Source organism: Cygnus olor, chromosome 2, assembly GCF_009769625.2.
Source record: "Cygnus olor isolate bCygOlo1 chromosome 2, bCygOlo1.pri.v2, whole genome shotgun sequence".
In the NCBI taxonomy this organism is placed as follows: Eukaryota; Metazoa; Chordata; class Aves; order Anseriformes; family Anatidae; genus Cygnus; species Cygnus olor.
This window is the reverse complement of record NC_049170.1, coordinates 45,394,609-45,415,620: the sequence shown is the minus strand read 5'-3', so window position 1 is coordinate 45,415,620 and position 21,012 is coordinate 45,394,609. Positions and strand designations below refer to the sequence as shown.

Genomic DNA, 21,012 nt, shown 5'->3' with positions numbered 1-21,012 from the left:
TGAGGCGCTCTGGGGACGCCGGGACCCCAAAACACACCGCGGGCGGCCCCAAACTCACGCTCTGAGGGGTCGGGACCTCCCTTCCTCCGGCCCCTTTCCCTCCCCGCGTCCCGCCTCGCCTGGCCCCGTCGCTAGGAGAGGCGGCGCAGGCGCCCTGCGAGGGAAGCGGGCGCCCGGCGCCATCATGGGCGTCCCGGGGCTGACGGGCTTCGTGGGCGAGCGCGGGGCGTTCTTCACCGAGCTGCGGCTGCGGGACACCAAGCTGGTCATCGACGGGAGCAGCCTCTACCACCGGCTGTGCTTCTCCTCCGCCGCCGAATTCCGCCGCGGCGGCGACTACGGCGCTTTGGCGGCGACCGTGCGCCGTTTCTTCGGCAGCCTACGGGCTTGCGGCGTCGCCGCCGTCGTGGTGCTGGACGGCGGGCGCGGCGCGGCCGATCGCAAGCTTCCCACCCTGCGGGACCGCGCCGCTGAGCGGCTGCGGGCTGCCCACGGGCTGTCCCGGGGCCAGGGCGGCTGCCTGCTGCCGCTGCTGGCCCGCCACACCTTCGTGCAGGCGCTGCGCCGGCTGCGCGTCCCGTTCGTGCAGTGCTTCGCCGAGGCCGACCGCGAGATCGCCGCCCTGGCCAGCCGCTGGGGCTGCCCCGTGCTGTCCCTCGACAGCGATTTCTGCGTCTTCGACCTGCCCGGGGGCTACTGCCCGCTCAGCCGCTTCCAGTGGCAGGAGGTGTGCCCCGGGGACGGGGCGCCGGGCTGTTTCATCCCCGCGCTGTGCTTCTCCGCCGACAGCTTCTGCGGCCGCTTCGGCCGCCTGCAGAAGAGCCTGCTGCCGCTCTTCGCCGTCCTCTGCGGGAACGACTACGGCGAGGTGCCGGCCCTCCAGGGCTTCTTCGGCAAGCTGCCCCTGCCGGCCGGCAGCCCCGGGGGGCGGCGGGGCAAGCACGGCCTCATGCGGGGGCTGCTGGAGTGGCTGGCACAGTTCTCCGGGCCCGCAGAGGCCGTGGAGCACGTTGTGAGGCACCTGAAGGAACACCGGAGAGAAGAGGTGAGGGAGCTCCTGTGCAGTTCCATGGAGGACTACGCGCCGTCCGACGTGAACCTGGAGGACTTTTTTCAGGGTGGGAAGTACGAATGCGAGGCGGCCAGGAACTCGGGGTTGCCACAGTGGGTGCTTGATGGCTTGGCAAAAGGTGAGCTGTCCCCGTTCCTCAGCGATGCCCTGATACTGAGAAGTACCTTCCTCCACGTTCAGGTGGAGAACATGCAGAGGCCTAGCGCGCACAGCACAGCGCTGCCCATCCGACAGGTTATCTACGGACTGCTCCTGAAGGCATCTCAAAGCTCGGAAGCTGCTTCTGTGAGTAAGCAGGCCAACAAGCCGCCAGGTGTGTTTGAATTCGACAGAATCCAAAAGACGCTTAAAAAAACTTTTGTTCAAGCAGCAAACCTACCCCCGCGCTTTTGCGATGATCATTTTTCTTTGGACGAGTTAACGGAGGTAAATGGCTGGCACCACAGATCATGGTTAACAATGTTTCATGAGTAACAAATAGTTGGGACTGATGTTTGCCAGCTGGTCACTAAACATGATGCCTGAACCAAACAACTTCAGTAAGTAAATACCTCAGTGCTGAGGTACTTATAGGGTTCTGAGCTTAGCTTCTGATAGTTGAGAAGCTACAGAGATTTCATAACTTTTTTTCCCTTACTGTACCAAGACAAATTCTATGAAAAGCAGGTAGTGTGTATATATTAGCAGTGCCTACGTTTTCCATTATATGCCCTTCTTTCATCCTGTGTGTTACGCTAAACTAGTATTTGCTTTTGTCATTTCAGGAGAGAATTCATAGCTTTATTAAATTTAGGTGCAATTTAACACTACAAAACTTAATTTACATTTGATCAAGCTATAGCTATTTCAGACCAAAGGCAGACACAAAATCTGACACATGCTTTTTACTAAAAATCAACTTTTTTTCTGTGAACCTTGCAGCTGGTCCAGCAGTTCCTCCTGCCACGAGTATGCATCCTGCTAACGTGGTTCCCTGCTGCTTGCCAGACAGAACAGCACCTGAAAAACACAGCTTGTAATCAAAGGAAGCTTGTACTAGGTTAGTTCTAGTCACCATAAGTGATTCTGTATGTGTAAATTCTAATGGTTAAGGCTTTGTAAGTCATCCTCTGAATGGGAAATAATCTCTCATTCCCAAAGTTGCATAACAGATTCTGTATGCATTTTTTTTAACTTTTGGAAATACAATCTGTGCCTTTTAATACTGCATATTTAAGTCATATGCTCTATCTATTCTGGCATTCAGATCAGCTGTAGCACATCTGTGTGTTTTTATCACCTGCTGGTGGCTATTTCATTAAGAACCTGGTCCATCACTACTGTGATACAGGTTTATTGCTATTTAAATGAGCAACATGCAGACATTCAAGAGTTTGAGAAGTCATTGTTTGGGGTTTTAAGAAACTTTAATGACACCTTAATTTGGCCCTAGTATGTATCCTCTACCAAATTCAAGTTTCTGCTATTACAACAACTCTCCTCACTAAGTAAATGTGAATTATCAATTCAACGGAAGGTTGCAAGAAGAAAGGTTCCCCTGCATTCAAATCACTCTTGGCAAAACTGATTTCAATTTGTCTTCTACTTCTGGGATTGATGTCTAGATACAGGCAAAATCATCCTAATGTAGATTCACCAAGCACTCAAATTACATCTGAAAAACTTGCTGTAATTCTGCTGCAGGGTCTATGTGTAGCATAACACCACATTTTAGTAGTTAAATAACAAAGAGGGAACGTGCTAGGAATTACTATGTTGCCAATACGAAAGGCAAGCTTCACACTGAAGACTTCATGGTAATTACAGGTAGGTATGTTCTCAACGTACCAAGAATAGGCATTACCATTCAAGTAAGCTAAGTTTTGCACAGGAGTGTAATTTAAATCATCTGATTTGTAGGAGACTTCAAAACCTCTTAATCTAACTGACCTCAAACAATTGTAAAAATAGACTTTTACTGCTTTTCCTTAACATTTAGCTGTATTTCAAAAATACTTCCTGTTCAGAGTATCTGTGAAACTTACTCAAATAACTTTTTTTTTTTAAATAGGAAACATGAAGTATTAGCTAGCTTAAACACAATCTTCTTTGCATTTTGGAAATCAGTTACAGCAAATGAAGTCTGTTCCCTTTATTTTTCCACTCCATTTTTTTTTCAGGTGCCTATGTCACGCCGTCAGATGCTTTTGCTGGAGACTTTAGGAGTGAAAATGAGTTTCCTAGAATCTATCCCCAGTCACTTACAGCTCCCTGTTGCTGTAACCTGTTATTGGACGTGTTGTTCAGAACCAAAAGTAAAATTGCTTCAATTAAAGGCTCTACTTCTAATGATAGTATCCGGAGAACTTGACAGGGTAACTAATGATCCAGGTATGTCTCTAAAAAAATACAATTTTAGATGCTCAACTACTGTGAAAATCTGTCCCGTAACTTGATTTTCCCCATTTATGGTGAGTTGTGCAAATTCAGATGAATTAGCTTTGATTCACACTATATCCTGAAGTATCACATTCTTTGCATTGATACAAAGCAGAGAAGCAGTGCTAACTAAGAATTTAACACTCTAAATAGGTAGAACAGTGCTATTCTATCATGTAAAACATTTTTTAAAAAAGGCAAATCAAGGACTAAAAGATTAATTAGGTGTAATTAGGCTACAAAAATTTTGTTGACATGCTTATGCATCAGAAATGACTACTACTGATGCATTCTGATAACTTTTTCCCTCTCGTGAGTTTTTCTAAAATCAGCTGTACCTAAAAATTGCACAGGTACCTGTTATCTTCCTGTGCACTGAGAATACTTGAAAATGAAACAATTTCTTTACTGACTTAATACTTTCAGGAATATATTTATACATAATAGGGTGTAAAGTGGCATTTCATTTAGGAAGAAGCCTTGATGTGATGCCAAAGATTATGCGTGCCAAGGTTATTCAATTTATTTAGGTTCTAAACTGTAAAAGCTGGTTGAAAATGGTTGTCACCTGCTTCCCAAGTAGGCTGGAGTGAGATGGCAATCTGTTTTTCAAATTGATTCCCTCACAGAACAGTGCAGCAAATTCCCTGACAAGTAGAATTACTGATTTCACAATCTGAGATTCTTGTGGAAATTGATACTTAAAGTATTTTGTAATTTTATGCCTTTAAGTTTGAGATTTGAAACATTACCATGTAGGCTTCCTGAGATACAACTGGACATTTGAGGTTTGTAGACCCTATACGCTGCAGATACCTTTCATACTGTTCACAGCAGACATTTGTCTGTCCTTTTCTATTCACAACCTAGATTCCACAGCTTTACATGAAGATGACAGTATTGCATATAACCAATTCCTGAAATGGAAGGAAAAGAAATTGCAAAATAAAGACTTTGATTTAGATGCTGCACACAGTTTCTGCCAGTGGCAGTGCTGCCTTCAGATGGGATTGTATCTCAACCAGCTACTCTCCACTCCTCTCTCAGAGCCAGACTTAAGTAGGTAAGGATGTTCCAGAGATCTGTTTTCCACATAAGCTCTTATTGAAATGTTTTTATATACTGTTTTATTTTCTGGGTCATAAACTCCTTTGGCCAATTTTACTATATTTAGACTCCTTTCTTTAAAGATAGGAATATGGAAAAAAACACTGTTTAGAATAGGTATTCTTTAGGAGCCCACCGTTGAATATTGTATGTAGTTGAGATTTTTTTTTCACTGAACAGCACGTTTCTGTACTTCTGCTGAAGTGTGGTTCTAAACGAGGATTCTCTCCTTCCTTTGAGCAGGCTTTATAGTGGGACCCTTGTGCACAGTCTGTATCAAGAGCTTAAATCAACACCTTCAGTGGAAAATCTGTTCGGTTCATCTCCAAAAATGACTCAGCTTTATCAGGTTTTGTTGAATACAGTGAAGTCAAGTGTATCTCCGGACTTCTTTCAGAAGGTGACAGAGACCAAGTCTGAGTCCCGCAAAAAGAAGAAAGCATCTAGAAAGACAAAGGTCATCAGGCGTCCCATACCAGAAACTCAGTATTTATGTGATGTTAATAGGTTTGCATCACTTGGAGTGGATGACTGAAAGCATTATTACTAGAATAATTTCACCTATGAAGATAGAAATTATATTTCGATATGTGACTGTATTGGAATTTGCTTTGCTGTTTTCATACAAGTTCCCAGTTCATCTTTACCAAGAAGTCTTCCTTCAGGGATGTGGTATTTTTGTAACCCAGGCTCTTATAAAAAAGGTGCTATATGTAAGTTGTATTGCTTTCTGTTTTTCTGCGTGTGTGTGGTTTTGGTTGTTTTTATAAAATACTAATCAAAAATGAGGGTAAAGAAGTTTAGCATTTCAGATCTGGACTACTTTAAAGTAATTGTCTTCCTGAACGTTTATAGTTCACTGTCTCTCCAACTTCCTGAACACTTCTGACTTTGAAAAAAATAGTTTTTAAAGTTCATGTTTGAGGAACAATTGTCTGTGCTGTTATATGATTACAGTTTTACAGATCAGAGCAAACTAGAAATCCACATTTTAAAAAACATTGTCTTTACAGGTAGAATATTTGTATTTTCAGTGAGGTAATTTTCATCAGTGAAAACCGATTAAGTTGTGCTCGCAGCATTGTAAGTACTGAAGCATGTTCAGAAGCTTCAGCAGAAGCAGCAATTTTCCCCTTTCCGCTTGGCATATTTAAATAGCAGTTAAGTACCTACATAGATACATAAAATTACATGGTAACAAATTACAGCAGGCTTGCTAATTCGGAGTAATTGTGTACAATCTGCTGTCATTTGTATTAACCTTTCTCTAACAGCTATACAGACCTGCTTTAAGCTGCCCCAGCGTACACTAAGTTACTTTGCAAACCCTTATTCTCAGTATGGTAATGTTGAAAAACAGTTAATACAAAAAATCCTACATCGTCAGTATTTCTCAGTGCTTTTTGTATTAGCAAACTTCGCAACAAAATGAGACACTTCACAGAAATGTTTTTGTTGTAAAACTGATGGTTTCCTGGTATCTTCCTTATGTGAAGTCTACATTTGTTTTTTCTTCTCAAGACTCAGTATGCTATTTCTTAAATCCAGGAAAATCATGATTTAATCATTACTCACCAGAATTCAAGTTTGACACCTGCATCATCTTGTGCTCAATTTTCAGTCCAGCTTATGTAAGCTTTTTCTCACATTTAAACTAAAAGAGAGACTGGTCTGGTGAAGAAAACAAGATGAACTCCCTCCTATCCTCAGAGTACAAATGCCTTCAGGTTAAAGCATTTCTACTCTTAGAGGCATGACATTGCTCTGAAACATGCTTTTTCCACAGACTATGACAGAGGACATATTCTTAGATTTGTTTCAGTCATCACACATTGCAGTAAACATATTTTTACTTGGAAGGTAAGCTATACCTGAGATAGTTGCATCTGCCCCTTTAAACAGTGTACTTTAGCACTCCAGTTATGGTAGTAGAAAAAGAGCACTTGACTTGCTTCTAGAGGGGAAAGAGAAGAAAATTCATAGTTGCAGATTACCTGTCCTTCAGGCTGTTCTTGCATCTGACAGTCATTATTTAGGTGGTGTTCTTGCATGTAGAATAATCACAAACTGACAAATTAAAAAGTAAAGTGAGCTACCTGGAATAACCAAGGCAACATCTGCCTTTGCTCAGTGTGATCAGGAGCACTTGTACTAATGATGAAAAATATTCCAGGCATGAAGAAATCCACTAAAAATCATCAAGCACCAAGAACTGAGTACAAAGCTTTTCTCTAGAGGTCTTGCGCTAGCAACAGAATTAGGTGACACAATCTTTACTGTCATGGAAGATAACATCGTAGTTACTCTGTCTTAATGGATGTAGAGGCTGTCCTTGTTAAAAATATGTCCCTGTCCAAGTAGGTGATACAGACTAGCAGAGACCACTATCACAAAGGCTTTCCTGAAGTGCTACTTAATTTTACAGAGAAATAATTAAGCAACTGAAAGTAATCCACCACCAAGGCAAATGAGCTATTTCACAATGATTTTTAAGTAATCCAATCAAGGAAAAAGTGTTTTACAGAGTTCTAGTCTCAAACCACAATAATGTTCCTGATTCAGAATTTTAACACTAGCACTTAAGTATCAGGCACTGTTAATACTTACTGTTGTAAATTTTGTGGGGCACTCAAGTACATGATGGACATATCGAAATGCAAAAAGCATGACAGTTTGTCATTCACTTGAAGTTTAACTAGGGCAAGTTCCAGGCATGAAAGGATGAAAACTAAAAAGCTGACCCTAAATGCTCAAATTTCAGACGTCCTAAATTTTGGGGAAAAATCCCAAACCCAAACTTTCTAAAAAGGAAACATTAAAGTACACGGTATGAAGACCTATGAATAAGCCTGGAGAAAAGCAAAACAAAACATAAAACTTCACTTTCTTTAGGCTCATTACCATACACTATAACAACTGTTTTCTACGTGGAAGTAACTCATTAGACCTTGTGAACTACAAGAGTGGTCTCATACAGCTGAGACTTGATACCGCCGTAATAAATTCAATGAGAAATTAATACATCTGCAACATCTTTAAACTCATAGAAGAACTATTTTTGAGATAAAATCTGAGACGGTAGGTAACTGAGATAGCAGGTAATAATTAACGTTTCCTCCACTACAGAACTGCTACTTATTATATTACCAGCAGATGGCACCCACACTCAACCACACAGCAAGTCAGGAGCACTTTACAACTCCTTTCTAAGTAGCCTATTTACACGTTTCCATCAGGTGACTTTACTTAAGTTGAAAGGGGTTAAATTTAAGTTCTTGATTTTAATAATTAAGAGTTTAATCCTTCAAATCATTACCATCCCGTGTTTCATTTTCCCAAGCTTGTAGTTCCTTATGGTTTTTATAATCAACAGTAATTGTCCCATTTCAAGTCTTAAATATGAAAATGCAGGTATGTTTGATTCCACTTTGTTACTGCTATAAGGGAGAACTTCACTGCTCCAAATGCCATGCTGGGGGAACACCAGAAAGCAAATTCTTGAGCCTTGCTGGGAAGTAGGATCTTGAATTAGTTCTGAAGACAAGTGAAAACTCAAATGTTTCAATTTTTGATCAAAAGGCTGCTGTGATCACAAGGCATTTTGGGAATACCTTTGGGACTGCTGACTTGGTGATTACAAATTACTCCACTGGAAACATGTTCTAAATGCAGAATTCAGCTGCTCTTTGTTCCTGATAAAATTAAATATGCCTCACTGTAAATACCATTTCTGTATGATGAAGAAAATTAGCCAGTCTAGGATCACTATTCAAAGTTTAAATAAACTGCTTCAGTTTTATTTCTTGAGTCATTACAGGTTTTCAATCTTTCCCTGGGAGAAAAACAACACAGAACAATAAAAGGCTCTTACTAGTTAAAAGTTAGATGTTCACTATTCCATACTTTAATAAGAGAAACTAAATTCCTTGGTTGCTGCCTATTTTCACACCACATAAATGCTTCTAAATTTTTGAGGGGAAGAAAATCTCACTGTTGACTCAATAGCTCTAAAGAAAATCTTCAACTTGCTGCTAGGTGATAACAATCAAGAATGGAGCTAAAAAACAGCAATGGAATTCAGACAGCTGGTCCAAGCATTTCTCACAAATAACTAGGTTGAGCTACACGAATTACTTGTTACTGTTTCATCTTCCAGTGGAAAACAGCAAAATTGCCTTTGGCACATTTAAAGTGAATTACATGCAATTAAGCTTACCCTTAAAGAAGGCAGAATTGTTCTTCAGAAACCACAATTTTATATCTTTGTCTACACTGACACACCTTATTCAGAAAGTGAGACTTCTTTGTGCTGCTTCATAAAATTTGTTTAAAGACTAGGCAATAAGAATTCTTTGCTAAAACAACAAATCATTATTCATCTGCACTTCTCTACATATCTGGATTTCTAGGATTTTAACACCAAATGCAGAGCTGTACTTTCTCAAAACCCAGGCTGGTGCAAGAGATTCTTCATCAGCATGCATTGTCATAGTTTTTATTATGTCTTTACCGGAATCTGTAGAGTTCTAAATATTTTATTAAGGAGCTTTTAAATGTTCTGAAATTGCATTGAAATACTGAACGCATTAGTACCACGCCTACACTTGTCAAAGACAGTCCACCAGGAAGAACATTGACGAATTTGTTCAACTTTTGATAGGCGGAGCTATTGGCAATGAGACTTGTGCTTGAAGAGGTAAGAGCATTTCTATATGAAGTCATCTTGTTTGAGCCCTATTAGCTCGGTGGTTCATATAGCAGCCTGCATAAGAGGTGAACGCTATACACTAGTGTCTTTCCCCTTACACTGTTAGATCTCCTGCACATTGGTAGTTCAGGTAATATGTGCACATTCAGCAGGCCCGGGGTCAGCCAGAGCAATGGCTGAATTGCGTGCGTACAGCTGACTCAGTGGTTCCTGCATAGCAAATGAACTCATTTCCTGTGTGCTGCCACACTTCTGACCAAGTCTACGAATCTCCAGGGAAAAAAAAATAAATAAATAAACTACCAGCAGAGAGGTTATATAACACTTTCCAAACTGCCTTATTTTTCATGAACTCCCCAGATTTTGAGCATGGCACATGGGGCAAGCCACAAAGAAACGTGCAAAAACATCCTGGTTGGTGCCCATTTAAAATCCCTCATTAACCTTACAGACGGGATGATTATCTTCTGACAGCATGTCCCCCAACTAATACCAAGAAAGAACACTACTTTCAGGCTTCAATGTGAAAAGCTGTGTATCCACACACTGCGAAGCAAAAGATACACCATTCCATCTCCAACTCCCCCTAGAAATCTTGCACATCCTCTTTTCAAGATTCCCTAGGTGATTGTTCCTTGCATTTCTCCTCAGGGGATAAATAGTCCTATTCTAAAGACACTGATGACACCAGCTTCAAGTCTATTTTGAGGGAAAAGACTGTTTCTAATTGCTGAATATTAAGAGTATTTAGGCCTTATCATATATTAAAAACTAATTTTAACATATAGAGACATCAATCTACTATAACACTTTTCCAGCCACAAAAAGTCATTCTGAAGGTTAAAATTTTAAGTTACTCTAAAAGTAAACAGTTTATTTTTATGATGGGAAGAAGGAAGAACAGGAGGGGCACAGAAGGAAAAAATAAGCTTCTTTCAAACAAGGGTAGGATTTTTTGCCATTAGAGTGAGAATGAGTGCATTCCTTTTCTAATTTAGTATACTACTACAATAATATTTCAATAATAGTACTTACTTATAACCACTGAAGTGTTCTGGCATTTGTAAGCTAAAATGGAACAAAACGTGAAATAAAGCTAGCATCTGAAATTATCAAAACACGCCTGACAATCTGGCGTAAATGCCAGTTTCTTTTAAAGCAAAGAGACAGCACACTTTTAAGAAAAGCAAACATTTACTTCAAATTGCAGTATAGGCTTTTCAATCACAGAAAAAAGAAAAACAGTGATCCGACAGCGGTCACATCCTGTGCAAAAGAACTCAGGATACAAAAAAACTAGCACAAGGTACTTGAGCCGCTTACACATTGCAGGATAAAGTAAATAAATACAGTAGCTAGAATATGGCACTCTTGTGACAGACTCTAAACCCAGTGGAATGCCTCTGAAATATTTTTTTTAATCCTTGTATTAGTAGCAAAGTCCCACCACCATAAAAGTAATATAGTACAATGTTTTAAATAAAAACAAACTAAAATATATATATCTAAGAGAAGAATTTTACAGTTATATCTCTTAAGTGCAGAAAATGGGACTTGGGCTTAGATCTTTCTTTAAATTAAATCCCCCCCACACAAAATCCTGTTCAATCTCAAAAGTAAATTGGTTTGAGGAAAAATGTTACCAAAGTTGCATAATTTCATTTGTTACTCCCACAGCTGGAAGTTAAGTTCTGAACAGTCTTGAAACGTGAATGTTCATCATTAGCCAGTGAAACAAAGGACTTGTCAAAAGCCCTCAGGATTTCTTAATCCTCCAAATATTGTTTTGCTTTCTCCTACATCTTTAGACAGCAATCCCTAAGTTTGCAAACAAAAAGAATGCAATATGCATCATACATCAAGAAAAGACGAAGTTGACGAAGAAGAACTTCCACGTTTCTGGATCTTTTCCTTGCTTCTTTCAAACTTCTTTATGATCTCAGTCACTATGCACACAGAGGAAGTGAGTCCCAGAAGAAACAATAAGTCTAGAAGAGATAATTAGCCTTTTAAAAAGTTGCTACTTAAAGATTAGGGCAGATTCACAAAGGAATACGACTTACAAAACCTTCAAATTGTCTCCCTATTATTAAGTAATTTGAGAAGAAGTGAAGCAAGAACCAATTTTTGCAGAACCAGACAAATAACATGCATAGTTTATGCACAAATCACAAGGACATGCACGATATTTCAAACTTTTGGAATATTTCGTAACTATTTTTATTAATACCTATGAAAGCAAAGAACACTAAGCAACATAATTAACTTTATACTGAAAAAATACTTTTTTAAAAAAACTTTTCCAAAGTCTATGCTTCATTTTGCCTGCATCAATACTCATACTGAAAACCTTAAAATACACAGGCACTTCAGAAACCTAAGAATGCAATCACCTGTTTTGTGTATAATACACATTTAATCATGATTTCCAAACAAAGGATCTAAAAGGATTTTTTCCCCTCTTAAAACAGGTCAGCAGGATTTGTATTCCTGCTGTATACAAATAGGCAGAAAGAACTCTCAGAGAATCACAGAATGATAGAGGTTAGAAGAGACCCTTAAGATCATCAAGTCCAACCACTAGCCTACTACTACAAAATCCACCACTAAACCATGTCCCCTAAATGCCATGCCCACAACCACCAGCCAATGCATTTACAAATTAATCCTTAATACACAGTTTTTAAAAAGAAACTGCTCTTACCCAAGACGCTCAGGCTCTCTGTTTGGAAAACCTTCTGAAGTGGAGGAAAGTAAATGACCAGTAACTGCCCCATTATAGATCCAAGGACAGCATAGCAAAACATTTTGTTACTACAAAGTCCAATCTCAAAGACGGATTTTGTCTGTAAAATAAACGATAAATCACACCGTACATGTAAATTCCATTGTCTAGACAGGAAAAATATTCATAACTACAGTGTTTTCATCTGGACTTTTACAGAAATGTAAAAATATATTGTTGACCTTGAAGATAATCCACAACAAGTTCTTGAGAGGCTAGTTTCATGGTAAACTGAATGTGTATCTTGTCTTCACAGTCAATGATCTGTTTACTGAGCTCACTTTTCTGCAAGTACAGTGCATTAGAAGGTGCACACAATACTAGAAGGACATGTTTTCTGATGTTCATATCAGAAAACAGACTGCCAATTAGCATAAGTGTAGTAGTATATACGTAGTAGTATATATTTTCTTCAACTAGCATAAAGTTTCAGACCTTTTTTCCTTAGAGCAAAAATATAAACAGAAAGAACAGTTTAAGCAACTTTCCTTAAAGTTACAAGTTAAAAATAAAATAAGGCCTCCAAAAAGCTTCAGATTCTGAAAAAGTTGCTGAACTGGCAGGATTTTCAGGAAAGAAAAAATCCAACCAAGCGTAGGTAGCAATACAAAGGACCACCACACTTCAGATTTTAATAAAACTTTCCTTGCTCCTGTGAGGACAGCAGCATTACTACCAGGCTCTGCATCATAAATTAAGGAAATCAACACTTATCTGTAATTTAAGAAATCCTATATAGTATTTTTTAATTTTAATTATTTTTATTTACCTATTTTAACTCCAAAGCTTCATAGTACATGTAAAGTAAATCTGCATTTGAAACAAAAACAGCAAGATCCTCCTTAGATGAAAAATACTGCTTTTGTAAATAATGTGTAAATGGCAATGTGAATCACTCACCTGAGATCTAGAACTCAATGCATTGAACATATCAAAAAATACAAAACAGGTGAAAGTCATGGTTGTATCTCGAGGTGTTATTACATTGTCTCGTAACTGCCAACAAAAAATAGGATGGTTTCAGCATGCTTTAATTTAAACCCTCAACAACAAAACATAGTTATTGCAATAATTCAAGTTTGACTAGCTACATAAAAGCAAAAACAACTGTTTGCCCCAAGCTGATTTAATAAATCATACAACAAGAATTACACACCTGTAATTTAAAAGAATTTAAAATTCCAAGCTGTAATTAAACAAAGACTCTTAACAAACATCTATGCAAGCAGACAGAATACCAAGAATTCTAGGCACTACAAGAAGTTTAAAAAAAAAAAAAAAACAACCAAACTTTCTTCTCTACTTGGAAAAGGAAAGCAAATGGCTGTTTCATAATAGCCTGGCTATAAGATTTTTAAAATTTATGCCCATTGGAGTTTTCCAAATATGTTTGGGTCCTGAAAAAGTCCCTGTTAAAACAGAGATTGGGCAATAGGACTGTATGATGAGCAACAGAACTGTACTGCTCATTTCAACTGCTGCTTTGAAATTCATCCCCTCCAATCTTCATTATTATTAAACAAGTATGGATAAATCTTACAACTAAGTTCATGCAAATTCCAAATTCCAACTGCTAGTATAAAAATGACTTCTTTTGAAAGTGTTTGCTACTACTTTAAGTTTTATGTTTTTTTCATACCTCTCTCCAGAAGACGAACAGTGTTCCACACACAATAATTATTGATGAAACCAGTATTTTAACAATCAGGTTTTTAGTCAAAATGCTGTCCTTTAAATTTCTTGGAGGCTTCTGAATAACATCTTTATCCACAGGCTCCACCCCAAGACTTAAAATCGAAACAACAACTTAGATTTTTATAATCATAGAAATAATTGCTTCTATATGAAGACCAGATTTTACAAGTTGAAAAAAAAGATTTTTATCTTCTCTGTACAGCTTAAGAATCACATAATTCAAATAAGCATCTGTTATTTTTCATCTTCAAAGCACTGAGTTATAAATGTTAGTAACAGGTAATATTCTAACACTGCAGTTTGAAAGCCTAAAGTTATGTGATATCAGACATTATCAAAATTAGTAGATGTCAATTTTAAAGGAATTTGCTGTATTTGTAATGTCCCTCATTTCTGCTACCTTAATCAGCCTAACTAAGGGATCCCCTACTATCTATCTGCAGTGAGGAGAGTCAGAGGAAGGACCCGAAGAGACACCAGTATCTTGCATTCAGGTTCCACAGACATATCCATGCTGTGACCCCAACCAAGCATTGTTAGACATTAAAGCAAACCAAAATAACGAACACTGAATTATAATATTTGCAGTATAATTCTAAGAAAAATGTTTGCTATGTTTCAGAAAAGTATCACTGAAACCTAATACTTCACAGAGTTTCTTCTACAAGCAAGCCTTTTCCTTGCTGAAATAACAGGACTACAGACCACTAACAGAGTTTAAAGTAAAGGTAAATAATTACTAACCTTTGAGCTGGAGGTCCATCCATAATAATATTGATCCATAAGATCTGCATGGCATTGAGAGGATTAGGAAAGTTCATTAATGTAGCCAGTGAGATTAAAGTCAATGCTGCTATACTCCTGTTGAAAGAATCCATTTTTATGACTGTCAGCATGGAACATTTCTGAAGATCTACTGATAACTGCTTCGTAAGCAAAACTTCACATATTTAAGAGTAGATACAGATTTTGACAAATTAAATCACAACTGACATAACCATAACTTTAAAAGGTGAGTACAGTTGGAAGGGACCTTCAGAGATCAAATCCAACTGCCTGGCCGCTTCAGAGCTAACCAGAAGTTAAAGCATGTTACTGAGGGCACTGTCCAAATGCCTCTTGAACATTGACAGGCTTGGGGCAGCAACCATCTCACTAGGAAGCCCGTTACAGTGTTTGACCACCCTCATGGTAAAGAATTTTTTCTTAATATCCAGTTTGAACCTCTCCAGCACAGCTTTGTGCCACTCCCGAGCATCCTGTCATTGTTCACTAGGGAGAAGAAACTAGTACCTAACTCTGCTTCCCCTTCCTCAGGAAGTTGTAGAGAGCAGCAAGGTCACCTCTGAGCCTTCTTTTCTGCAAACTAAACAAACCAACTGTCCTCAGCCTCTCCTAAAAGGACATGCCCTCCAGCCCTTTTACTAACTTTGTTGCCATCCTTCGGATGCATTCAAGTATCATAAAATCCTTTTTAAACTGTGGAGCCCAGAACTGCATGCAATATTCAAGGTGTGGCCACACCAATGCTAAATATAGTGGGAGAATCACCTCTTCTGACCAGCTGGCTGTGCTGTGTTTCATGCACCCAAACATGTAGTTTGCCCTCTTGGCTGCCAGGGCACACTGCTGGCTCATGCTGAGCCTGCTGTCAACCGGTACCCTCAGATCTCTTCCACTCATCTCCCAGTCTGTACCTCTGTCAGGCATTCCTATGTCCCAGGTACAGAACCCGACATTTTCCCTTGCTGAATTTCACAGTATGAAAGGCATGAATTCATTTAGAATCTGTAGTTAAAATGGTGTTCTGGCAATTAAAAGGCAGCACTTGTGTGTCTTAAAAACCTCCTGAACCTTAAAATGGCATTTCAGATTAACGCTCACCTTCCTAATTGATTTTTTCACTATGGAACTGGGTCTTATACTTTTATTGCACATGAAGTACATGGTTTTGAAAAACAAACTTCTTATACACTTTTGATATAAACACAACCAGACTGTGCACCTGTCACCAGTTCGACAAATCAATCAGAGCACACTACTCAGACTCCCTAAAAATACTCACATCACTGCTCATTAGCAAATGAGGAAACTAGGCAGAAGACTGAAAATAGATTAGCTGTTTGCAAACTTGGTATTAGAAACCTCTCTAAACAAGTTACGCACTAATTGGTTTCAGTGCAAGATTAAATGGTTTCATATCCAACAAGAAGTGAGCAAAGCTTACAATAATTCTGAATTCAGAGCTCTACTGAACCCTCATATGCTCTCCCTACAAAGAGGGGCAGAAAAAAGGGTAACTCATTCATGAGAAACCTAAGGCTACTATATCCAAGGCTAGCAGGCATGCACACTTCCCTAAAATATCTATGCTTCATGCTTTTTCAGAAGCAGAATAAGTCTCCTACCAATTCAGGACACTATACAAGATGGAAAATATACAACACTTCTTACAGTTTTTAGGCAAATTTTAAGAGGTTGGTGAGGTATATTTTCCATGAATTTTCTTTGATTATTTTTGTTTGTTTTAATTTCTGAAACTTTGGTCAACCACTCCAAAATAAATGGCTTCAAAAAAAGTACACTAACAACACAACGAAGAAGAAAACCACATTCCTGAATCCTAATTCAATAAAATAGGCTCAATACATTTTTGAAACTGAGGCTTCATAAACTTATCTTATATGCAGATAATTTAGGCAACACCACAAATGCATAGGGATCCTTATATGCAAGAAAAGGAAGTCAGTTTCACAGAACTCACTCCACAAAGCAGTATATGGATTACAGAGAAGTTGACCTCCTGTTTCCCTCATTTTCTCTGATTGAAATACATTTTCTGGTTAAGAAGGGAATGACTACCCACTTCTCCTTTAAACAAGAGCCCTAAGGCAAAGCTATTCTGTTACTCTTCATCCTCTCAGTTACTGACTTTTCACATCTCAATAGGAAGAACAAAGTTAGAGGTCTGTTTACTGCACTGTTTTCTGGTTATTTAAAAATGAAACAAGCCATGAAGTACAACATACTGAAAATTCAGTCCTGGAAATCTTTTGCAGTTATGACCACTGATATTTCCAGTGCACGGTGTATCAGCATACTATGTAAAATCTAAAATGTTTGTGTGAATTTATACAGCATCTGCTTCATGATGTAGTTAGCACTGTCTGATATCAAAGATGTTTTAGACTTACGTGCTCAGCTGAAATCTAACAAAATTTTTTATGTTGTTATAAATTCCTTTACCCTCTTCAATTGCAGACCTGCAATTAAAAACCAAAGATTACACCATTTGACAAATAAGGCTACTGCCAAAAAGCTTAAAACAAACCAAAAAAGTTCGTCATTTCTGTTATTTTAATCAGAAATACAAGTGTCAAGAAACAAGAGGAGTTAACGTTCTTTGACAGTCATTGTAATTTATTATAAGATCAATTGCAATGGTTCTTATTCTGGCCTGCTTAACTAAGCTTTCAAAATTAAATGTCAATACTAAAATTTCCTCCTAGTCTTTTAAAATACACCACCATCCCTGATGAGGCCTTCTGAGTCAAGGTAGATAATTTTAAAAAAAACAAAACACACACTTTTACAAAAATCATAGAAATACATCATGATTTCAGAAGACCATGTATTCTTACTGCACCAGAATGAAATACGTACAAACCATCTTTTCAACCTCTACCATATGTCAAAACTTGTCTAACAAATTGTGAATTACAGCAGTAATTAAGTGATTTCTAATACGTAGGCCAAGTATACTCTGCTGCAAAAAAAACAGTCTTTCTTTCATTCACTAGGGAAAGTTTCATTAAAGCTGTATAGCATAACGTATCTACGTAAATGCCACCTACATTATTGTTTGAAAATCATCATCCACGAGGATCATATCTGCTGCCTCTTTACAAACATCTGTTCCAGTTTGCCCCATTGCTACACCAATATCTGCAGCCTTCAGAGCAACAGCATCATTCACTCCATCTCCTGTCATAGCTACTACTGCACCATTATTTTGCAGGGACTAAAGAAAGGAAAAAGAATTTAGATAGTGCTTGAAATAACCCATCCTATAAAACTGTTCTAGACACAAGCATTTAGCTGTTCCCCCCCCATTTTTTATAATTCCATTATAAAATCCTAAAGTAATGCATTTGTTTGTATATTAATGAATTTTTTATACAAGATTTTAGGTTAAATTTTAGTTCATATATCCACAGAGTCTACATTTGAAAGTTAAGGTATACAAAAGCTGCATTCAAGAGAAAATAGAGCTATATAGAGAGACTGATACTATACTTATATGTTAATGTTATCATCCTCTTATAATTCTCAAAAATATTCCAACAGTCTCATAATGTTTTACTTCCTTCTCTTTATTGTTGCTTTTCCAATTGTTATACTACGCATGTCACTCGTTAGCTTTGTTTCTAAGCTTCTGAACAGAAGCATTACCTCAGACATGACTTGAAATTCATGCCCTTTTATCCTGTTCTGAGAAGTAGCAGAAATACGGTTCTCTCAAGTTCCTATAGTCAACTCAGCTGCAATGCAACACAGTCTCAACTCCCAGCTCCCAACATACAAGAAAGCTGATGTTGACTCCCAGCAGCTGCATATCCTTTGTGGACTTAATATATTTTTTCAAGTAATATTTTCAAACACACTTCACTTTTAAACCATTCATATTTCTGGTCTCATCTAGACACACTGTACCACAACGTAGTTTAAGTAAAGGCACTACAAACAGTACCAATAGTCGCTGTCCAGCACCTCTAGTCTCTAGTGAGACATACCTTTATAATTTTTAATTTATGTCGGGGACTGGCTCTGTAAAATACAGCAACCTGTTAAAAGCACAATGAAGAAGCAGTGAAAATTTGAGAAATTTCAAGACTCATGTTGCATACTATAAAGCTAGAGGATAAAAACATTATCTAAGGCCAACTATGCTCTCATTAGCTTTGAGACTGAAGCATCAGTAAAATGTATTTTGATTAGAGTGAAACCATTAATTTAAGAGAAGACAAAGTGTGTCCTGGTAAACAAAATTGGTGCTACTTATTTCAAGATAGAATTTGCAGTTTAAAAATCCTGAAAGAGTGAAACAACTGAGTTACAATGGCTTGCTATTGGCTTTCCTGACTAAATTCATGCAGACAACTGCCATGCTGACTCAGTAAATAGTGCTGCTTTTCTTGTCAGCACTAGTGGCAAGCTACTCAGGAAATTTTAATTTTACTATTTTATGTAGCATAGCATTAAGACATTGAAGTTCTAATGTCAAATAATGAAGATTCTAGCTTCGAAGGAATTATTTTTCAGCACTATTTTGATCTCTGGTCTACTCTAAGTTGAAATTTGAGTAAGTGGAATTCAGCTTTCAATGAAGATCCATAATGATAACACACACATCTACTCTTCCTTTTCAAGAGGCAGGATAAGAAGTTAGATTTCTCAGCAGACACATTAGACTGTACACAGATATCAACCTTATTGGTTGTTTTTACTTAATTCTTAATAAGATTTTAAATATGTGCCTGAAAACAAATTGTGTCCGAGGTCAAATGTGCACAAATGAAAATTTGTTGCTGTTTCTAGTTATTTAATGTGAACAGCCTGTAAGAACAAGTATTACTAAATAAATCAGATATTTGCCACACAATTCTTTTGTTTTTTTGTTTGTTTTTGTTGTTTTTTTTTTTTTTGCTAAATTTGTTTTTTGAGACTCGCCAACGACAGACACAAAGCTTTCAAGTTAATGTGCTCACACCATATGCATACTTCTTGATTGTAAATACCAGCTTTTGGCTTAGTTGCATCACTCAAGCATGATGCAGCTTTTTTTTGCATTTTGCGCTCTTTTGCAAACAGGACAGTGTTTTGATGCATAAATTTTGCAACAGAGACAAGTTTGACAATTACATTTATTATGACTTTACATTTGCAACGATGATGTTGGTTAATACATTTATTTATTTAATAAGTAAAAGGTATTAACCAGCCAATGTAATGAACAGATCTTTTCAAAATTCTTAACCAGTGGCCTCAGATCAATCTAAAATCATTAAACATACAGACAGCTCCTCTTATGAATTACAAAAGGATGGACTGTCTGAACAAGCAGATTTAAAGTGTTATACATATAAGCTACTCAAAGAAATGAAATTGTCTAAGTGTCTAACAATACAAAAAGGTGATGCTCACTAAAAGGTGGCAAAATGAAACTTCCAATACAGTTGCTGAAAAGTTAAAAAAACAAAAACAAAAAACACAGCTATTTGAATCATTTGAAGAGACTGAACTAATGAACTCACTAAAAAGATAACCTTGTGAGTTGAAAGAAAAGCTTCGTACAATCTTGTGTTAGACTGAAAGACTTTTGTTGGACCTGTGACAGCTTAATACTCTGTACTAAAAGCTTCCACTAATTTAGTGTATCACCTCTTTCTATTATTGGTAACTCAAAAGTTAAATTTCAGCTTTCCACAGATAAATGCATTTCTCAATACAAAATATATACTTTACTGCATTTCAGTAACATGTTAAAACAAACCTTTGGTGTTATTTGAGAAAGCTGCTGAATATCCAGATCATCTATTTCTTCTCCAGAGATTGCCTGTGAATTTTTAGAATACAATCCTAGTCGACTAGCTGGAAATAGATAATAAAAAGGTGTTACAATAATAAACTTTAAAAACCAACATTAAGCACATAATTATTTTTAGAACTATTATTTTCTGCAGCATTTCAGATTTGAAATGACCATAGCAGAACACCCTATTGTTAATAATAATAATCAATAACACCTTATTGATTCAGTACACTGAAGTAAGTTACTTGAATTCTTGAGAAACACAAATTAACAAGCCTATTCTAATCAGATATTTATTTCCTTTAAACTTTTTAGGTCTTAAGGTCTGTATCTCATTGCGTTAGGTACACTGTAAATATAAGAGCCCAGTCCTCTCTAAAGACTTTACAATTCAAAAGTAACAAGACAGAAAATGAGATGGGGATATGCACAACTCTCAGCTGCAAGTCTGTAACTGACAAAGTACTGGTAATTTGGGGATGTACTTGTTATGTGCACATTCAACTTTTTCAGCATCATCCTGTATATAAAGAATCTATATTCTGGCTGAAGTACTACACTTTCATGTATTATATTATAAAAATAAGTTAAGTAATTTCAAAATTTATTAATAGTACTTAAACTTCACAGTTAGT

The 21,012-nt window shown here is 37.8% G+C and overlaps 3 protein-coding genes across 6 annotated transcripts in view; 1 reads left to right on the top strand and 2 right to left on the bottom strand.

Annotated features, from left to right (window-relative positions):
• The window catches only part of NEK11 (NIMA related kinase 11), a 103,617-nt gene extending 103,471 nt beyond the window's left edge, over nucleotides 1-146 (bottom strand). Inside the window, exon 1 of the mRNA XM_040548411.1 lies at nucleotides 59-146. The gene's annotated coding sequence lies outside the window, so the exon portion shown is untranslated. The remainder of the gene's footprint in view (nucleotides 1-58) is intronic.
• ASTE1 (asteroid homolog 1) lies at nucleotides 142-5,310 on the top strand. 2 transcript variants are annotated; one of them, XM_040548407.1, is made up of 4 exons: nucleotides 142-1,498; nucleotides 3,232-3,442; nucleotides 4,361-4,553; nucleotides 4,841-5,310. In XM_040548407.1, exons 1-4 carry the CDS (start codon nucleotides 185-187, stop codon nucleotides 5,130-5,132), a joined length of 2,010 nt encoding a protein of 669 aa, XP_040404341.1. In that variant the 5' UTR covers nucleotides 142-184; the 3' UTR covers nucleotides 5,133-5,310. The 2 variants fall into 2 exon arrangements, with proteins under 2 accessions (XP_040404341.1, XP_040404342.1); XM_040548408.1 differs by lacking the exon at nucleotides 4,841-5,310 and adding an exon at nucleotides 1,994-2,111 and having other exon boundaries at nucleotides 4,361-4,497.
• A 5,170-nt stretch (nucleotides 5,311-10,480) lies between these two features.
• Nucleotides 10,481-21,012, bottom strand: part of ATP2C1 (ATPase secretory pathway Ca2+ transporting 1) — a 50,212-nt gene continuing 39,680 nt past the window's right edge. For all 3 annotated transcript variants that reach the window (XM_040548404.1, XM_040548405.1, XM_040548406.1), the window contains exons 19-27: nucleotides 20,339-20,436; nucleotides 18,579-18,629; nucleotides 17,640-17,806; nucleotides 16,980-17,048; nucleotides 14,530-14,646; nucleotides 13,730-13,877; nucleotides 12,991-13,086; nucleotides 12,010-12,151; nucleotides 10,481-11,293 (exon numbers count right to left, since the gene is read on the bottom strand). In XM_040548404.1, coding sequence (XP_040404338.1) covers nucleotides 11,157-11,293; nucleotides 12,010-12,151; nucleotides 12,991-13,086; nucleotides 13,730-13,877; nucleotides 14,530-14,646; nucleotides 16,980-17,048; nucleotides 17,640-17,806; nucleotides 18,579-18,629; nucleotides 20,339-20,436 — 1,025 coding nt within the window. In that variant the 3' untranslated portion in view covers nucleotides 10,481-11,156. The remainder of the gene's footprint in view (nucleotides 11,294-12,009; nucleotides 12,152-12,990; nucleotides 13,087-13,729; nucleotides 13,878-14,529; nucleotides 14,647-16,979; nucleotides 17,049-17,639; nucleotides 17,807-18,578; nucleotides 18,630-20,338; nucleotides 20,437-21,012) is intronic.